This window comes from Patella vulgata, chromosome 9, assembly GCF_932274485.2.
Source record: "Patella vulgata chromosome 9, xgPatVulg1.2, whole genome shotgun sequence".
NCBI classification, from domain to species: domain Eukaryota; kingdom Metazoa; phylum Mollusca; class Gastropoda; family Patellidae; genus Patella; species Patella vulgata.
Window position 1 is genome coordinate 20,386,695 of NC_065887.2, and position 20,490 is coordinate 20,407,184.

General features: G+C 32.9%; 1 protein-coding gene across 1 annotated transcript; it reads right to left on the reverse strand.

Annotated features, from left to right (window-relative positions):
* Window positions 1-683: 683 nt before the first annotated feature.
* On the reverse strand, window positions 684-15,667 carry LOC130010458 (carbohydrate sulfotransferase 11-like). The gene is made up of 4 exons (XM_056103350.1): window positions 15,582-15,667; window positions 15,256-15,286; window positions 2,866-2,948; window positions 684-1,892 (listed from the first exon to the last, which is right to left on the reverse strand). Coding segments are annotated over exons 2-4 (1,167 nt in total). The 5' UTR covers window positions 15,258-15,286; window positions 15,582-15,667; the 3' UTR covers window positions 684-810.
* Between the last annotated feature and the right edge of the window lie 4,823 nt (window positions 15,668-20,490).

Below are 20,490 nucleotides of genomic sequence, written 5' to 3' on the forward strand. Positions count from 1 at the left end.
GAATATAGATTGTATCTAAACGAGATTTACAATAATCTATTTGAAGAAATAGTACATTTACATTTCATCTCACTATATTTACTAACTTTAACTTTGAGTAAAGATTTTGTCAGAAAAATAAAGAGTTTTCGGTTAAGGTAATGAGCCAGTCTAGAAAGTTATGGAAATAGATGAAATGGGTTTTAACGTCACACTTTTCTGCACCAACCGGGATACTGAACATGACCATACAGACAATGGTTCTTTTACACCGCGGTTGCAGAAAGGTGTGATATGTTATTATTAATCCCCATAACATTAATTGTCAGTTTCATCCTTAAAGCTGAACTCCGGTTACAAAAATACCGAAATAATTAAATAAAAAAAAGTTAACGCCCCCAAGCCGCCATACTTGTTTCCAATTTATGAAATAAATATGGCGGACATGGAGGCTTATGACCTGGAAAGATTAGCCGATCTCACTTCCAGTTTGTTTCTTGTCAGCCAGCTTTACACATCCGGTTTTATTCTCTACACACGCTTCACCGATTGCTCTATACCAAATTATTGAAGATTGCAAAATGTCTGATCAGGTAAGCCTGTAAAAAATTATATGAACTGCGTCTACTACAATATACCCTAAGCTTTACCCTAAAACAAAAGATGCAAAAAGATGGCTTACCTCAACCTGAAATTTTCCATTGTTATGTCTTATTTTAAAATTTATAACGTCAACCGTTTGGTTTCCTAGCCATCCCACAAACAAACAAACTTTTCTCTTTTTATATACATAATAATAGTTATGCAATTTATTCTTAATTCAGGAATAGTCTATAATAGAGATGGACTGTTCAACGGGATAAACTCGGGGTCGTAGCCAAACATTTCAAAATCGTCTTTATATAGTTTTCGTAACTTGATCAAAACAGAATTAGGAACACGGCTGTAAGCGGCTGTCATATAAACGAGTTTTTGATCTTTAGCCTTTTCGGAACTTAATTTATCCGCTTTGTGTTGTTGAAGGACTTTGTTGGTGAATGTCTCACAGTTCCAGTTTGAGTTTTTACTTTCCTCTAATATAGAATTAATACGAATGTAACCATTTATTTGGAATGTTTTCCATAGAAGTTTTGACAATGAGGTGGCGTTTAAACATTCTGTTTTATAGACTTTCAGTAAATCGAAATTGTATTCACTCAACATCCTTATTTCCTGCATGGCATGATCGCGTGAAACAATATCATCTGCTATCCAAGCAAGTCCAAACTTTTCCAGAATATACTTATTATCCTGTTTAAAGGTTTCCATATTTCCAATAAAATCTGGATGGAAGTCACAGGGATCACAGATGTATCTAAAAGGAGCCCAGTGCTCATTTAGTTTGGATGGGGGTTTGGACACGATATATTCTAAGAATTCTCCAAAGCTTATACCCTTAGCACAACTGACCCTACGCTTTTTCAAATATGTTTGAATGATAACACCTTCGCTTCTCCAAAAATCTGGCAAAAAAAATTTATCCAGAAAGGCTGACCACAAGCGCGCGTAGGGGTTTCTGACGAACATAAATTTAAAATTTCTATTAATTGTTTTGTCCAATTTTGTAGTGTATTCCATTCTTCTTTTACTACCTTCATGCGTTACCAATCTAGGAATGTCAAATGGGCTCTTATACAACACATCCCCAGTTGCGTTTGCGAGAAAGCGAAAAATGTTAATCCAGTGAGTACAGCCTACCTTTGGGCTTTGGCAATACGAGAGACCGTGCTTACTTGAACTAAAAAAGTTATAATGGGTTGAGACTTTCGCGCTGTTACGACATGTTCTGTTCACCAGTATCAGTCTATCTCTGTAAATGGATTCTGTCTGATCAGCAGATTCTTGAAAATTCTTGCGTACCTTGCTGAAAACATCTGTAAAATTTGAGTAAAATGGTTCAAAATAATTTATTAAATATAAACTTGAATATTTATTTTTGGCATGATTAAAAAGCTCGTAAAATTTGAATATGGGATTGGGGAGGATGTGTAGTCTTCATCTTGCTTGGTCATATACCTGGTAAAGCATTTTGAACTCCTATAACAGCGGCTAAATTTAGTGTTTTAGGGCCTGTCTGTACATAAATACCAAACGCAAACCATTATCTTGCAACGATACTATCGGAGGTAGCTGCCCCCCCCCCCCACAAACACACACACACACATTGCTAAAATACTAAAATTTGTCCGAGGCATGCCTCTACCACCCCAACAGCAATAGAGCACAAACACGTTGACTTATTTGTCGAAACTAACTTGACTGGAAGGAGTGAATTGGACATGAGTTGCGGTAAATTTGTACAGCTAGATTTGGGTTAATTAGCTAGGTATCTTAGAAATAAACGTCCGAATATATTGTAATACAAATATCGCACCCATCATTCGTCCCTTTCCACCAGAATCAATATTTGGGTAGAGATAGCTTTTTAAACATCTGCCCAAACCACAAACCAGCAGACATAGTTGAGCGTCCGCAGAACTACATCAGTCTGTTTTTAAACCATGTATGTGGTTTGCTGTGTTACTGGTATATAAAATCATATTGATAACAATAACGTGAAATTCGAGATAGTCTTTTGGAGGCCTTGTGACACTATCGTGCTGTGTCAGAAAGACTTGATCGGTGTTTGCAAATTCCAAGCTGTGTATGGGTTTTTATTCTTTTTACTCGACGTTTCAAGTATCATTTAGTTCGATATATTTTCATTTAGTTATTCAAATAGATTTTTGTAGTGGAGATTACGAGTCATCGAACAGGATAGTTTCGACAAATAAAAATCGACTGAAAATCATGACTATATATGAAACAAGTTAATTGAATTTAAATAATGCCATTTACATTTCTTACCCTTCTTAAAAATACAGATAATCCATACAGCTACCACTGCGGTTACTATTACAAAACGCATCAATTTGGACGGACGTCTTATCCTACAGTAGAAAAACGAAATGAAAATTCATATTCAAAAATGACAAAAAAAACCCCACGATGTCACCTTTCCTTGCAAATTCATTTATATTTATTTCCAACATTTTGTAAAATTTAAGCTCATAAACATGTATTTATGTATAGGATATTAACCTAGTGACTGCCATTCGAATGAAACCTCTGGGTTTTTTCGCCGAACATAACTGACTTGAAATTAGAGTAAAACGGAAACGATTGAACGTAAATCAATTTATATACATTCATATTACATTATTATATGCGTTGCGACCCATTTGTGTCAATTTGGCAAGTCCTTACACCTTTACTATACGTAGCAGAAAGACCAAACTCACACAGTTTATCGATGACTCAGTGCTGTTACCACAATATTAACTACAGACGATTCTGGCGAACGAGATCTGTATACGGACTGGATATCAAAGCCTGTCTAAATTCCCCATTTTTCGTCATCCAAAGTTTGACGCCCTATAGCTACTTCTTTCATGGGGTGGGTTTAAAACATTTATGCTCACGTGAACAAGCAACCTCCCAACATTTGATACAAAAAATAAAAGTGACCGGAATCGACTTGACAAAAACTAGGTAAAGGAAACAATAACCCATGACATTAACCTGTAATTTCCCTATTTTGGAGATAATTAACCGTAGTAGATAAAAAAAACCTAACAATTTATTTTCCTTTTCATTCATATGGTGTTAATACCAGCCCTAAAATACATTAGTATCTGTTTTATAAAAATATCTTGAAAAAAAATACTTTCAAAGGCCTGTAATCGTTCATGGCTCATCTGGCGTCAACGGGAATTGACTTCTGCAGTTGTCCACGACCTTCCATTGGAGTTTCGACGTGCTCAATCTTAACAAACATATCCATTACTCTCAAATAGACATTATTTTAAATAAAATAATCCAACGAAAATGAAAAATTCACCTAAAAGTGAGATTCGAACCACCAACCGCATGACTTCCCCCGACCCACCCTGTCACCGAGTTGCTTGTCCCAGGGCCCCAAGGTCCATGTCGTGGGCCCTGTTCAGGGGGTTTGCCTAGGGCCTCTCTTATTCTAAATCCGGCCCTGAAGGTGCAGCTGACGGTGCCCGAGAGCTGTAGCTACCATACTACACTGTTCAATGTCACCCACTTCGACGCAATTAGGCTTCGTTGCCGTTAATATTTAAGCTTCCACATTTCTGTATTGTAGAAATCAGTGGATGTGTCCCAAAATGAATAGTGGAAACATGCTCTGAAATTAAACATTTTGTAGCCATTTTCCGTAACTTGTTTGAAAATGAAATCTTAAAGAGACAATACAACAAATATACAATAAATACAAATACACACTTATATAGAGTACAACATGGTACAAATAATGGCTATGGATATGATGAAAACGTATAAAAGTCAAAAATTTTATTTCTCTAATTAAATTTGCAAAAAAATGTATCACAAAAGCTTATTTTTAGCACTTTTCAATAAGTTGTATATTTTAAGTATGTTGCATTCCGGTCATTTTTTTTTACACCTATGGATACTATGTGCTTAGCAGTTCAAAACCATCCAAAGAAATTCTACTTGCGACCATGAAAGAAAAAGTTACAGTGTATCTTTTTCTGCACTATAAGGACAGTGTGAATATGGTACCCTAAAACAAGTCCACACAAAATTAGTATGTACTGAAGGTTGCTATTCCACCATAGAATGCAGTCTGTGCTTAAAAAAGGTGATAAATACACATGTGAAAACCACAATTTTACCCATAAAATGAATAATTATGTAACCACTTCAGCATGTTACCTCTTGCCCCTAGGGGGTGTCATACCATAAATTTGATCAAAAACTTCCGACCCCCCATCTTAGCACTCTTTGCGATTTTTGCATGGTCTTCTCGCGGATACACTCTTAAGCTTTTAACGTTATTTTATCCGGATTATCGCCCTTATTATTGTGATTTTTTTTTATCACCTTCTAAGATATGACGTCATTCCCAAAATAACGTCGCAACTCAGTCAGCAGACGGCTATCCCTCGAGACAGTCTACATTTCCTATTTGCTTCTTTGTATTCAGTTTTGTTTTTGTTTTTGTGACGATGGAACATGTACCCTATATGTATTGAATACTGAAGCGTTTATTGATTGAATTTAGAGTTTAGACTACTTTTTTTAATACATTTCACCGATGTAGTTACTTACTACATATTATGTTTACATTCGTATTTCGTGTAGCCTAGCATATAGCAGATCATGACTCATGCTGGCATTACACAATGGGTTCTTTGGGTTGTATTCCTAATTGTTTTCAAATTTGAGTGAAGTCTGTGTCACTACATACCCGGGACTGTACAGCACAGTGGACGCTTACGGCTAGCCCCCGGATCCATTCACTTTTTTGAATTGTCTGCATGTTTGTGTTTTCCGGAGTATGATGTCCTGTCCGTGTATTTGTTTTTGTGTAAATTTTGTGTGGTGCAGTCCCCCTGCACTATTAATGTCGACAAATACGAAAAACTGTGCAAATAAGATATTCCCATGATATAATATCTACATTCAAGTTAAACGAACCGCATCTATTCATTTTAAATCTTGCCTCGAGCTGAATAAATTATGTGATTTATAACATCTACGGGTAGTTAACAGTGTATATGACATCTTTATTGCCAACATTTCAATGTAGCTTGAATTTTCTACACCTTGTCTATTGCATCTAGATGTTTAAAGCGCGTTAACAATATATTCATTTAAGAGCAACTATGTCATTTCGGGATTAATATAGCACATATTACAAGTCATACCCAACAGAAAGAAATGACGATTAATGAAAATTCCACCATTTTGAATTTCTACCATCAAGAATTCTCGAAATTAAAATTTTTAGATTATCTCCGCCTTTTTATTACCAAATTAATGGGGTTTTTTCATTTATTTTTTTTTTAATTTGGCAGTCATTTTGAAAGAAATGCCCGCCATCAAATGAAAAATACATTTTTAAATTGATGTTTGTCAAATTCGATTTTTCGACACACTTCGCTTGCATATTTATCCTACCATTACTGAAAAACACTGATTACGATATAGCGCTCTCGATAATTCCTGAAGAACGCCAAATTGAATTATGTTAATCATGTCATTTTGCCATGGCCGATTTTGAGTATGATTTTGTCTGACATATTATCATTGAACCAAACTGCATTGGTTTCTTTTGCAATTTTTTTTAGGATAAATTATAGCCCGTAAATCGTTATACCAAGAAAAAAATAAAACGTTTTGTTAAACATACATTATGCAAGAGCTAAATCTGATTATTGCAAGTCTTTATTTAGGCTTCGGATGTCATAGAAATTATGAATTAGATCTTTATTTACACAACAAGCACAATATCAACCCTTGTAGACCCACGGATGGCTTGGATTCAGCTTGGATTTAAACGGGATTTCGTTGACTGATTTAATTTTAAATGGCGTCGTGAGCGGAGATTAACCGTTATGTTGACGTCATACTCCCGGATCGAGGCTAAATGATAGAGTGTACGAAGCGAGGCAGCTATTGAGCGATGCCTTAACAAATGACATTTAAACTATTTAAGGTGCAATAAACTAAACACAGATAATGACAAATTATATAATTCCTGGAGACCGTTTGATGATTAATACAGACGGACAGGTCTTCTGGTTTTTATTTCCCAATAGGCACGACGCCACTGGTGTATACTATGTCCATGGACCGTATATATTTAAAAGTAAGTAATAAAATCTTAAAATCAATTCAATGTTTAACTGGTAACCAGTGTAAATTATATAAAACAGGGAGTTATGTCGTCACATTTCTTAGTTAAAAGTAACAAGTCTAGCTGCAGTATTCTAAGCTTTAAAGGTAAACCAACTAAAAGTGAATTAAAGTTATCTAATCGAGAAGTGACCAGAGAATTAACAAATGCCTTAGTGGCCTCTGCAGTTACAAATTTACGTATTTTACTTATATTTCTGATATTAAAAGAGCACAATTTACAAATATTATTTACTTGAGCTCCCATAAGCATAAAACTATCAAAGATTGCCCCAATATTACGAGCAAATAAGATGAAAATATATCAAAATTACCAATTACAACAGGCGGGGTTATCATGTGCAAATTTACTTAATTGATGCCTTGAGTCTAATAACAAATATTCGGTTTTATCATCATTCAATTTTAGAAAGTTCTTTGACATCCATTTTCTAATTTCACTAATACAGTTCTCAAAATGCATTTTTGATAAATTGAAAGAAGATGGACAATTAGGTGTAAATGAAATATATAATTGAGCATCATCGGCATACAAATGAAAGCTGAGACCATATTTTCTTACAATATCACCTAAGGGTGACGTATAGAGGGTAAATAAAATCGGACCAATTATATCTAGTATTTTTCAACATAGAGTAGAATAAATATAAATTGAAGAATCTGATAGATAAATTGTAATATAACAAGTAGCATACATACTGTAACATACAGTAGAATAAATATAAATTGAAGAATCTGATAGATAAATTGTAATATAACAAGTAACATAATTGTTAACTCAGTTATCAACTCTCAAGTTTTTTCTCAATGAATTACTGGTCTGTTTTACTGATCTTTCTTTTTGTAAATGTTTTTTAACAAGATAAGACACAGCATTTCCTCTAACAGTAAGGAGAATATCTATAATGTCATCTAATAAACATGTGTAATCCTGATCTGTGTTAACAATTTTATCCCAATAAAATTTTACCATAAAATTTGAAATTATACAATCTTTAAGATTAGGTAAGAAAAGAGTAAAGGCATTTAAATTATTTAAGTCTACATGTTTTCGAAGTCCAGTTTCAATATTTCTTATGAGTAAATAAAAATCATCTGATGGTGTCTTAAGTCCCCCCCCGGTCAATCTTTTCACTCCAAGATTTAAATTTTTGTAGATAAGTTTCTTTATGACCAGTTGATATTAATTTTTCTATAATATTAGTATATAAATCTCCTTTTATAGAAAGGGTATGTATAATAAAACCAGAAATATAAAAAAGAACACTTTGATCATTGAAAGACATTGAAGATTCAGTAATGCAATTCTCTTTTTCAATATAACTGGTGGTAATATTTAATATAAATGGTAAACGTTTATGTATAAAAGATTGTATAAAAGCATTACTGATGATATCTGATGGTGCTATACATTGAATTGTTATTGATACTGCTACTAAAAAGGCATTATCTGAACATAAAGTGTGAAACTGTTTCCACATCTTTTCGCGATCCACAGAAAAAGAAGAACCACAACCTAAATGATTTATAATGTTATGTAATGGTTTCTCAATACACTTGATTAGTTCAGCCTTACTATTATTCAAATTAGAGTTTACTTTCTCTGCAATACTTTTAATTTCTTCTCGTATTTTTGATAAGCTTTTGTACTTTATTAATTGATTCAATGTTAAATCTGTTGCTTCTGATAATATAAGTTTGAAATATATAAAATCAGCTAAAACTGATGATTTGGTATCTTTACAAGCTGAAGTTGATGGTGCCTTGTTTTTGTTATGAGCTGAAATATATTTGTGCAAGTAATATTAATTGTATTAACAACACAATAAAACTTGTGGGGTTGTGAGTAAGGGTATTTAAACTTGCTCAGAGGCAAGTGGGACTTAATTGTTGTCATTGATAAATCTACTTCATACACTAGAGATAATGTGTGTTTGCTAAGGGGTCTTTTGGGTGCATTGGTCTTGGTAAAGAATGTAACATAGCCAGGACTAAATACCATGTTGCCAGAAAGAAATATCACCAACATAGAAATAATAGAAATAAATTATATATGGTCGAATCGAGCAAAATTTACAAAGTAACTATGAATAAATATATGAAACAAAATGCACGTCAGATTCAGTGTAAGTTGAGAAGTATGCAGAGTAGAAATCCAAAGGACTTTTGGAAAATGATAAATAACCTTAATAAGCAACATGACGATACAAAGTCCGACATCAATATAGAGATTTTTTATGATTACTTCAAGAATATAAATGATAACACTGACATCGAAAACGATGACGAACATATTATAAACAGCAAAAATGCTACCTTAGATAAAGAAATTTCAAGAGAGGAGATACTCTATTCTGTTAAATGTTTAAAAAATAACAAGGCAGCTGGAACCGATATGGTAATAAATGAATATATTAAGTCCACAATTGATATATTTATACCCATTTATTGCATATTTTTTAACCATATTTTTAACTCTGGGTTTGTACCAGCTTCTTGGACTATTAGGAGCATTGTGCCTATATATAAAAAGAAAGGTGACCCCGGCTTACCCGAAAACTATAGACCCATAACGATCCTCAGCTGTCTTGGAAAACTTTTTACTTCCAATATAAATAATAGATTTAAATAATTTTGTAGACGGACATAATATACTTAACGAAACACAGGCTGGGTTTAGAAAAGACTACTCCGTAACAGATCACTTATTTGCATTGTATGCAATTATATCTTATTTAAGGTCTCAGAAAAAGAAACTTTTTTGTACATTTATAGATTTTATTAAAGCTTTTGATCAGGTATGGAGAATAGGTCTCTGGCATAAAGTTCTGAATTCTGGTATTACTGGTAAATGTTTTAATGTTATTTACAACATGTATCAAGACATAAAGTCTTCTGTGAAATATAAAAACAAAATATCTGAAGCCTTTCCCTGTAAGACAGGAGTTCGACAGGGTGAAAATCTATCCCCACTTTTATTTGCACTGTATTTAAATGATCTCGAATCATTTTTACTAAAACATGACTGTAAAGGCGTCCAAACAGAATACTATGAAAATGAACTTTTAAACTATCTAAAAATATTTGTACTTCTATATGCTGATGATACTGTATTATTTGCTGACAATGTAAATGATATGAACAAATTGCTAAATATATTTGGTGAATACTGTACTCTATATGGAAACTAAATGTAAACATAAATAAAACCAAGGTTGTGATTTTTGGATCAAGAGGCCAGTCTAATGCAACTTTCTCGTTACTGAATCATGATTTAGAAATATGTGATTCATATAATTATCTGGGCGTTGTATTCTCTAAAGGATGTAGCTTCGCGCAAGCGCAACAAAGAATTAAAAACCAGGCTTCTAAAGCTCTATACCTCTTGTATTCGAGGATCCATAATCTCAATCTGATTGTACTGTACGGTTGTGAAATATGGGGATTTGGGGAATTATCCCCCATAGAAACTATCCATAACCAGTTTTTAAGAAATATATTGAAAGTAAAAAAAGTACCCCTCTGTATATGTTATATGGTGAAACTGGGAGATACCCTTTAAATATTTATATTAAGCATAGAATGGTTAGCTTTTGGATTAAAATGACAAGTGGTAAAACTGGCAAATATTCTTTGTTATTATATAAGTCTCTATTAAAAAATGATGTTAATCATACTAATAAATGGCTAATGACTATCAAACATACCCTTGACGAATGTGGATATAGTTATGTATGGAACTCACAACAGGCGCGAAATCCAGTTAAACTGAAATATGAATTGTTACAACGACTAAAAGATCAGTATATTCAAACCTGGTCGTCAAATATCCAGAAATCGAATAAATCTGTTAACTATAGAATTTATAAGACCGAATTTAAATTAGAACCGTATCTTATCTCACTGCCGAATAATTATAAATATACTTTTATAAGATATAGAACATGTAACCATAGACTCCCTGTTGAGGTCGGGAGATGGATGAATGTAGATTTTGAACAAAGAATTTGTCCTTTATGTGAAGCAAATACAGTCGGCGATGAATATCACTACCTATTCAATTGTACTTATTTTATTAAAGAACGCGAAAAATATATATCCACATATTATTATACAAGACCTAATACTTTTAAATATCATAAACTTTTTAATTCAAGCAAACAATCAATAATTATAAAATTATGTATGTTTTTAAAGATAATACTTAACAAATTTATGTCCATTGACTAAGAAATTAAAAGCCTCCATCTTGTAAATATGTAAATAACCTATCACTCATATGTCATGTATTTGATCTGAGTGGTGAATAAAGTTCTGTTCTGTTCTGTTCTGACTGAAGATGTACAATGAAAAGCCTTAAGTTAAATACGCACTGTAAGTAATTAATTGATGCGTGCGCTTAACCTCAAAAGATCTGCAATAGAGTTGAGAGACTAAGACATGGTTCAATTTTATTTTAATAATGCGCATAGTGTTGCGTTTCCCTTTTCAACGCTATTCGGGCTCGTCTCAGTCTAAGCACGTAAATCAAAAGAATAACAAATTCAATCATAAATTACATAAACTTTATTCAACAAATATTTATAATTAATACTTACATAATACAAATTACAATGAATAGATATATTAAATAGTCTTTACAATAATGTTCATTTATAGCTCATATTTATATTTATACAATTAATAAAAGTCATTTACTTTAATAAATAAATGTAACGAGCGGGATTTATTCCCCTTTGTTCCAGACTCTTCACTCTTGTAATACAAAGGCGTGATTTCCACTCTTCCTTTTAGCAATCAAGGTCTCTAATTAATACAAGAACACTTATTATGGTTCTTTACAATGGATAAGGTTATGTAATCACTGCATGGTTATTATATTACTTATAAAAATGGTCACTGGTCCTGTGTAGCAGGTTATATTATGGGTAAAACCACGGGTTAATAGTGGGCTCTATAACATTCAACAAGTCACTAAGGGTGAACCTCAGACGACTGGTAATCTTCGGGTGAGCCTCGGGTGATGGGTGATCTTCGGGTGAAGAGTGAATATTGGGTGACGGTTGAGTCTTGGGTTAGACTTGGGTGACAGGTGATCTTTGGGTGAAGAATAAGTCTTGGGTGAGACTTGGGTGACGGGTGATCTTCGGGTGAAGAATAAGTCTTGGGTGAGACTTGGATGATGGGTGATCTTCGGGTGAAGAATAAGTCTTGGGTGAGACTTAGATGACCGGTGATCTTCGGGTGAAGAATAAGATTCGGGTGACGGGTGAGCTTATCGAGTTTCTAGTGTGACCCTTTTAGACAACAATTATGGTTCTCACGGGTCACGGGTAAAAACTAATTCCAAAATTAGTTTAGCCTATATAGCTTAATAGCTTATTAGCCATTAAATAAGGCCTTGCAATAAATTGAATCAATTTAATTAATCTGTAGACTTACTAATTTATACTAGTACTAATACTAGGCATAAAAATAATAGTCCAAATTCTATCAGGTAAAACTAATCCTAATTAGTTTATTTCAGGCCCATTCAACAATAGTAATTAAAGCCTTGCTATCTATGATTTAGTCAGAAAAGCTTAGTTATTATTATTATAATAATACTCTATTATTAGGCCTAGTAATTCTATAAAAATTATGGAGACCTCCGGTGCAGTGAAGCTTTTCACTTCCAATTAAATTCGCGTGGTCACGGGAAAACTCGCTAAATTCAGGCCTATTTATATAGTTAGGCCTAGATATAAACATCGGCAATCGCAAGTCGTTAAAACTCACGAAAAATATGGGATAGCCTTAAAACTGCCAATGAGCCCTCTATCAACGTAAATGAGGAACAATTATTAGCAATACAATAATTAATAAATGAATAAGGCTTCAAACCACTACTGCCCATTTAATATATTAGTACTATTGTGTATAAACGAAGCTAAGTATTGGGTTAATTACATAACATATGGACCAGTGGTAATTAATGCTTTCTTTGGGTAGCTATATCTTGGTGTGACTATGTGTAATGTCATAAACAATGTGGAAATTCCCACCTATATCGTGAGAGGCCTTCGAGCTGGGAATACGAATATATTTCGTTATTAATAATTTCAGATGCCTGATTCTTTATTTAAATTACATATCGGAAACAAGGGGAAAATGTGGTTACAATTCCAGTTTCGTAACAATAGGGGTCTTTAGCTGTGGGAGGAGAAGCTGGAGGACCCGAAGAAAACCCACGAGGTTGGACAGGTGACGCTACTCCTCGTACCATCAAAAAATATTCATAAATATAAATAGTTGCTGAGATATGAATTTTATGGATCAAAGTGAAAAAGAAAAATAATAATAAGAATAATAATCTGAACAAAAACAATCTAGTGTTTCAAACAAGCTATGCAGTGTGAAACCCTAATAATTATAAGCACAATTGAAACTTTGAATTCAAGTTTGAACAGATGTAGAGAAGTGAATAAATTTTAATGGTGGTATCTTATTTATTATATATAACAGTGTAGTCCCGATTGTATTTGGTAGCACTGTTACGATAATAAATAAAGTCTTGATTTAGCTATTTAATGAAATTACTTCATTTTGAGCAGAGTTACCGTATTTTGCAGAACACTTTTTTTGATAATAAACAAAGCCTCGATTTAGCTATTTAATAAAATGGCTCTTTATAAAATGATACTATATTAGTTATTTATTAACACAAATTGTAAATATATTTTTAATGAAACGGTACTATATTAAAGATACATTATGGGAGATAAGATAAGGAGCTGGCAGTTCTATAATAGTTAAAAAATAAATAATGTAAAGGGAATTTGCTGAAAATTTCAGTCAAATTGATCCACTATGAACCATAAATTTAGCGATTGAATTGTCAGTCTAGCCTTGATCATCATTACTAAAGTCGGTACGATAAAAAACATAGTCGGATCATAATCCAGTAAATATCGCAGGCTAGCGATGACATGGAGAGTTGATTATGGTCTGGATAAGTTAAATGTATTAATAATGGCAGATTTAGCTCTTGCATAATGATAATGTATGTTTAATTATTTATTAATTACACAATTGTAAATATATATTTAATGAAATGCTACTATATTAATTACATAATTGTAAATATATTTTTAATGAAATGGTTCTGTATTATTTATTAATTACAAAATTGTTATTGTAAATATATTTAGGCCTGATTTAAATTATTAATTAATCACACAACAAATGTAAATATTTTATGATGAGTTTTAATTTATGGATGATTGCAAATTCAGCTTTCAGTTAGGGAATAAGCATTTTTTAAAATATTCTTGTTGTATAATTTATTTGTATTGTCCAAACTTCATTACCAGAAGAAAGCCATGTATGTACCTGTACAAAGTTTTGTTTGTTGGGCTAATAAAACGGTACATATAAATGATATATTTTGGCAATGAATATCCTTGCAGATATTTGTTGGGCTAATAAAAATAAAACGGTACATATAAAATGATATATTTTGGCAATGAATCGAATATCCTTGCAGAATTAACGCGCACGCGGCACACGCCCAGTGAATTTCTGGATAAAATGCTACCCGTTTGTTTTCACGATAATGCTGTATGTATTTGTTTTATTTATTCTTTTGTTTTTTTCAAATTGCCAGTAAACCTTGTAACTCGGCCGGTATATCGATCTTCTTGTGGTCCCATTCAATGTCGATCAAGTCGTCCATTATCCGAGTTGACAGATAGTGGATGATCGCGCATCGCAAGTAAAGTAATGCGCATGCGTGTTGCTACGGTGAACACGAGGGGAAGTAATTCTTTTTTAGTCAGGATTGTCAAGACTTCTTTTAGCCGCGGCACAGAATTCTGAAGGCCACGCGGGCGTTGCCTGTCCATCTATATACGGTCCATGCTATGTCCTATATTCAATTGATTTAATGCATGCCCAAAATACAAGTAAGAATGAAAATTTACCCTCTCACTTATTTTGTCCATTTGTTATAAAAATCCAAAAAGGTAAAACACAAATTCGGATATGATGACAGCAGACAAAGGACAGCAGAGATTATGTAGGTGGAGTTAACGCCTGTCAATCAAACGATCGGCCATCCTAAGAATCGGTGAAGATGGGATTCAATCCCATTTCTAGTCAAAAATTACACTGGTGATAACTATGTTCAGAATAAAGTAATTTGACTGAAATTTTCAATATATTCTTCTTTCATCATCTATTTTTGAACTGTTATAGCAAGAATGGCTAACTCCTTATAAAAATCTCCCATAATGTATCTTTAAGTAAAGCCATATGACGCCATGACGTCATAGTTTTTGTTGCGTCATAGTTGGGACCCAAAATGACGCCTGTAAATGAGTTGTCGTAACTTTCCCTATACATGGCTTTGTTGATATGAACCGAATATCAACCTATGATGACGTCATGACAGGTTGTTATGAGATATAACTGCTATGGACACCAAAGAAAAACTACCGCCAGTTGTATATGTTGAAAATGTATACTTACATTGTTATGAATCCTAAGACGATTTTGCAAGCTATAGTAAATAATAAAAAATAATGAGTTATAGTTTAAAGAAAAACGATAAAAGAACACAAATTATCCGTTATTTTCTGACCCTCACAACTGCCCCTAGAATAGTTTATGACTTTGTTATATTTTATTATTGACCATAACTTATGAATTCTGATTTAAATTTTAGTCTATTGCTCATATGTAATGAGTGGGCTGATAAACTCCGCTATCAGGCTACGATTAGCTTATGAATATAGTTATCAAGACACTACTAAAGCACTTGTCAGCTGGGATACCAATGACGCATGAAATCCTACCTTCTATATCTACAACTGGTCTGGGATAAAACTTCCTAGGGTCTATTACACAGAATTAACTCGTTATATCCACTGAGGATTCACCCTAAAAAGAGAAAAAAAACAAAGGATATTAGTCAATGTTGAGAGTTTACTGCATTAAATTGTCCGATGTAAGTAAAGAATTCTTGTCATTGCGACAGTTTATGAAACCATTATGTTTTTATCGTTTTAAAAATATGATTTTCTCTTAGAACCCTGGTGACAGATGTTCTACTCAATACAATATTTTTAATATAACATTGATCATTAGAGTTGTCAAAATACCATTAGTAAGACCATTGTTTCAATAAAATTTAGTAATTAAACTGGAAAAACACAGGTCACAGATATGGAATACCACACAGCTCTTTATTCAGTGTTCTTAATTCTTAGTTCTTAATTCATAATCCTTAATTCTTATTTCTTCATTTGTTGTCGTATTTCGATATTTGTACACTAAAATTAACATTTGTATCTTAAAATCAATACTTGTTTTACAAATCAGACATTTGCCATATCACATTTGTAAATTGTTTTTTTATTTAATTTAATTTTATTTCAATATAAAGATAAAATTAATTTTAGTAAATCAAAAAAAAAATAATCTACATTTACATTTCATCATTGACATACAACGAAAAAAAAATCTTGAACAAGAAATTTCTAAATACAAATCCCCAAATACAAATCTTGCAAAACATTTCTCCAAAAACATTTCTTCAATAACATTTCTTCAATAACATTTCTACAAAAAACAGTTCACGAAATTCATCGAACCGGAACATTATGACGGCATGAGCGGAAGTCAACCTGGCATACAATAACTCACCATACAACAAATGAGAATCGAGCAAACATGTATACAATAAAAGACAATATAAGAAAAATAGCTCGATGACCTCGAATTTAGTGAAATCGGGTGCGTGTTATGTCTCTCTCTCTCTCTCTCTCTCTCCCTCTCTCTCTCTCTCTCTCTCTCTCTCATATATATATATTGGTTAATTTGACCTAGCATTAAATAAAATAAATTAGTAGAAATTAAGTTTTGTCTGTTAGCGACATATTTCTTTGCACAAACGAAAGAGGGCCTTATCTCTTCTAAACCATGTAATCACGAATGTGGCAGTAAAATAGCTAATACTCGTATATTCAAAGAGCGATAGACAAATACCTTCCGGTGAAGCATTATACGATAACTGGAATTTCGTATTAAAGCACGTATTATTTGACTTTTAAATACAACCTTCCCTCACTAAATAGATTTCAGACTATCCAAATTATATCTGCTTTAACAAAGTACGTAAATATCAATATGTCAAAAAATATTTTACAATTTTGAAAATGTATTCGGACCTTTTTAATGGTATGCATCCCGATATCTTGGATTTTGTGTTATGGCCCGTATTTTAACGTTAAATACCCCCCCCCCCCCTCCCCACACACACACACACCAACCTCATTTAATACACGTTAGTGCCATTTCAAATTTGTTCTTTTTTCAAGGTATGTAAATACAAATGTGCAAGAAAATAATTTACATTTTGTAGCAAACAATAAACATACACTGAAAAAACCCTTGTGTTGGATCTCAACACAAGAACTTGTGTTAAAAATATTTAACACATGTTTGTGTTGTATTGCATTGCAATGACACAAGTTTGTGTTCTTTTCAATGTCTTAACACAAACTTGTGTACATTTATAAAATCTTATGTGGTTTTTTTTTCCATATAATTAATTACGTCGACATTAAAGATAACATTTATTATTTTCCTTTATCACATTATGTTTTTTATTTATTGAGAAAATCTGAATGGGATTGGGGAACTGGATTAGGGATCTGGCCTAGCCTATATGTAAAACCACTCTTCCTGAATTTGAATGTCGAGTAATTCACTTGATTTATTTTTTAATATTTCTAATTATCTAAAAGGATATTATATTAATTATTACAAACATTAAGTAGAAATCGCAATGTATGTATCGTGCGATGCATTTAATATCTCTTTTAAAACAACGTATTTTATAACAGTATACTGATATAAGAGATCAAAGTTTTAGTCAATTATTATCTAAATATAAACTATTTATTTAATTAGATATAATAAAAGATTATTCTGATTCTACTCTTTGTTTATTTTCACATCTTGTCTCAGACAATATACAGAGACAGGTTATTACAATGTCTGCATTTGGAAGTGTCTGATTGATATCGCCCCAATAAACTTGACACATCAAAGACAATAACAATTGTGTTATATCTACGTTTTAAAAAAATGTTTGAATGGGCGTGGAAATAGTCGAGTTAATCTTTTTATTTAATTTAATTGGTTCATTAATCGAAATTGGAAATTTATTCTTACCTGTAAATGACCAATTAAAATGAATTACTCTTAAAACAAAGAAAGAAATATTTATTGAAGTAATTTTGCGGTATTAAGCCCTGTGGTACAGCAAATGTTAACTGTATTATTAAGCATTAGTATCGAAAAAAAGTGATATTGTTGTGAAAAAAGTTTGTTCAGAAAATAAGAACATCAGGTTTGTGATTTTGGTATTTTTTAATACAATGTATTTATAACGCAAATTTTTCGTTTCGGTTAAAACAAAATATACGTCCATTTTAATTGGCCGAAGGATGTGTGACTAATAGAAATATGGCGGGCGGACAAACTGACCAAACAGTATATTTCGAGGTATTTGAGGTAAGCTAATTTAATATTATATCATAACTGCATGTGCATAATTGTGTTCTGTTTGATTAAATATTCAAAAAATCATTCTTAGGATACAACCTCGACACCAGTCCGCCCTGAATTGCAATGTTTGTTTTGTGTTCTGGGCGCCATTTTGAATATAATACAATCCAGCGATAGTGTAGTCTAATTCCTTTAAAAGGGAATCCGCATTTGTTAATTTTCTGCAATATCACTTCGGTGGAAGCGGACGTTAAATAAAGCTATTTCACGTACAAAGACCTACAATAAAATCCAGGTGGATTGGGAAAAATATTCATGTATTTTCTTGATGAAGAGTAGCTATTTCAATTTGTAAATGCCCAGTCATCTTAGACAAATAATAATTCCAACTTCAAATCAGTTGTATTTATTCAAATCATACCATGAAGAATTGTATTTTTCCACTTGCATAATAATAAAAACTTGACTTTTATTATTTTATTTCTTCAGGCCAAGAGCATGGAAAATTGGTAATTGCCTTGTATCACTGCTAACTATAAATTACAGGGAGCCTTGGGCAGAAATGATAATATGGTTCTCAGATATGTTACTGTGTACAGACTGAACAGAAAATATTTATACACTTGCTATTACAGTACTGGCCAAATTAATAGCAATTTTTTCTAAAAACGTTGCAGAAGTAACTCACTAAAATTGAAGTATGAATAAAATCATACACCGTGAATATATTGAACTGAATATTCTTACACATAACCATAGGCGTACGGGGAAATTTTTGACTGGGGGGCGGTGGTGGTTGGTGCCCCAAAAATGTAGTTAGGTTCTTAGTATGTTACATAATAATAATAAATTCGCTGTTAAATTGGACACATTCAAGAACACAATATTTTTTTATACAACTTTTAAAAAGTACAATTGTGTGCCCAAATTTTCCCAGCATTTGGTTCCCAAAATGGGGGGGGGGGGGGCGCCGCCCCCAGCCCCCCCCCCCCAGCTCGTACGCCTATGCACATAACCATATTGACATCTACTTCACATTGCATGGTTGGTCGACGCAACGCCGTGTATAGATAAAGTTGCGACAACTGTGAAGCCAGGAATTTCATATGACGTCATGCAAACTTATTATCTATTTATATGACCTATTATATTGTTGGATGTCATAGATTTCAGCGAATAAGTGTATATAGGACATAAAACATACATTTTTTAAACGAAAAGTATAGCTGAACATACTTTTATTAGTATTATACAACAAGAAGCGCACATTATTGTTATATACCCTTATTCTATAAGAAAAATCAAAATAAAAGATACACTAGATAAAAGTACTATTAAACCAGGGGCGGATCTAGGAATTTTGAAAAGGGGGGGGCTGCAAAATGAAGGCATTGACCGCGGAGACGGGGCTTGCCGCTGGGGGGGGGGGGGGGGTCCCCAAGAAAATTATCCGTCATTTCCTTGCATCTGTAGCCATTCCAAGAGCTATTTCCCAGACTGGTGTGTTTGAGTCGATGGTTCGAGTCATTTGGGATCCCTACAACGGGTTGGGAACTGACATATTTGAGTCTGAGAAAAGGCACTTTCAGCCGTAAAAAAGGGCACTGTTGAAAATTAGGGGGGGGGGGGCGCCCCTCGCGCCCCCCATTGAATCCGCCTCTGATTAAACATATTTAACTTGCATTCGCTTTTAAAGGAGCTAAATCGCTAATATTTGGGAACTAGAAATTGTCACAAATGGGTCGCACTAACCTTGATGTTCACAAATACGTAAGACGATATGAACATCAACTAAAAAGATATGTAATGTGATTCAGCTGCAAGGTGATATATGCATATATTATTATTATTATTATTATTATTATTATTGTTCGATTTATATAGCGCTTCATTACACGTGAAGTGTTTCTAAGCGCATATCACAAACATATACTTCAAACACACAAAAACAATCAAAATCAGGAGAACATAATTAAACACAGCTGCCTGTTAGGCGCTATTATTCAAAGGTTTATATCCAACAAATCAACCGGCTAATCTCTATATTGAACTCAGTCGAGGTATTACCTGATGAACACCTACACCAAGTAGAGTTCAAAAATAAAAACGAAGTTTAAAAGAATCAACTTCATTAACAAAAATTAAACAATCAAAAACTAAACTGATAAATCAAATTCAAACGAAACAAAT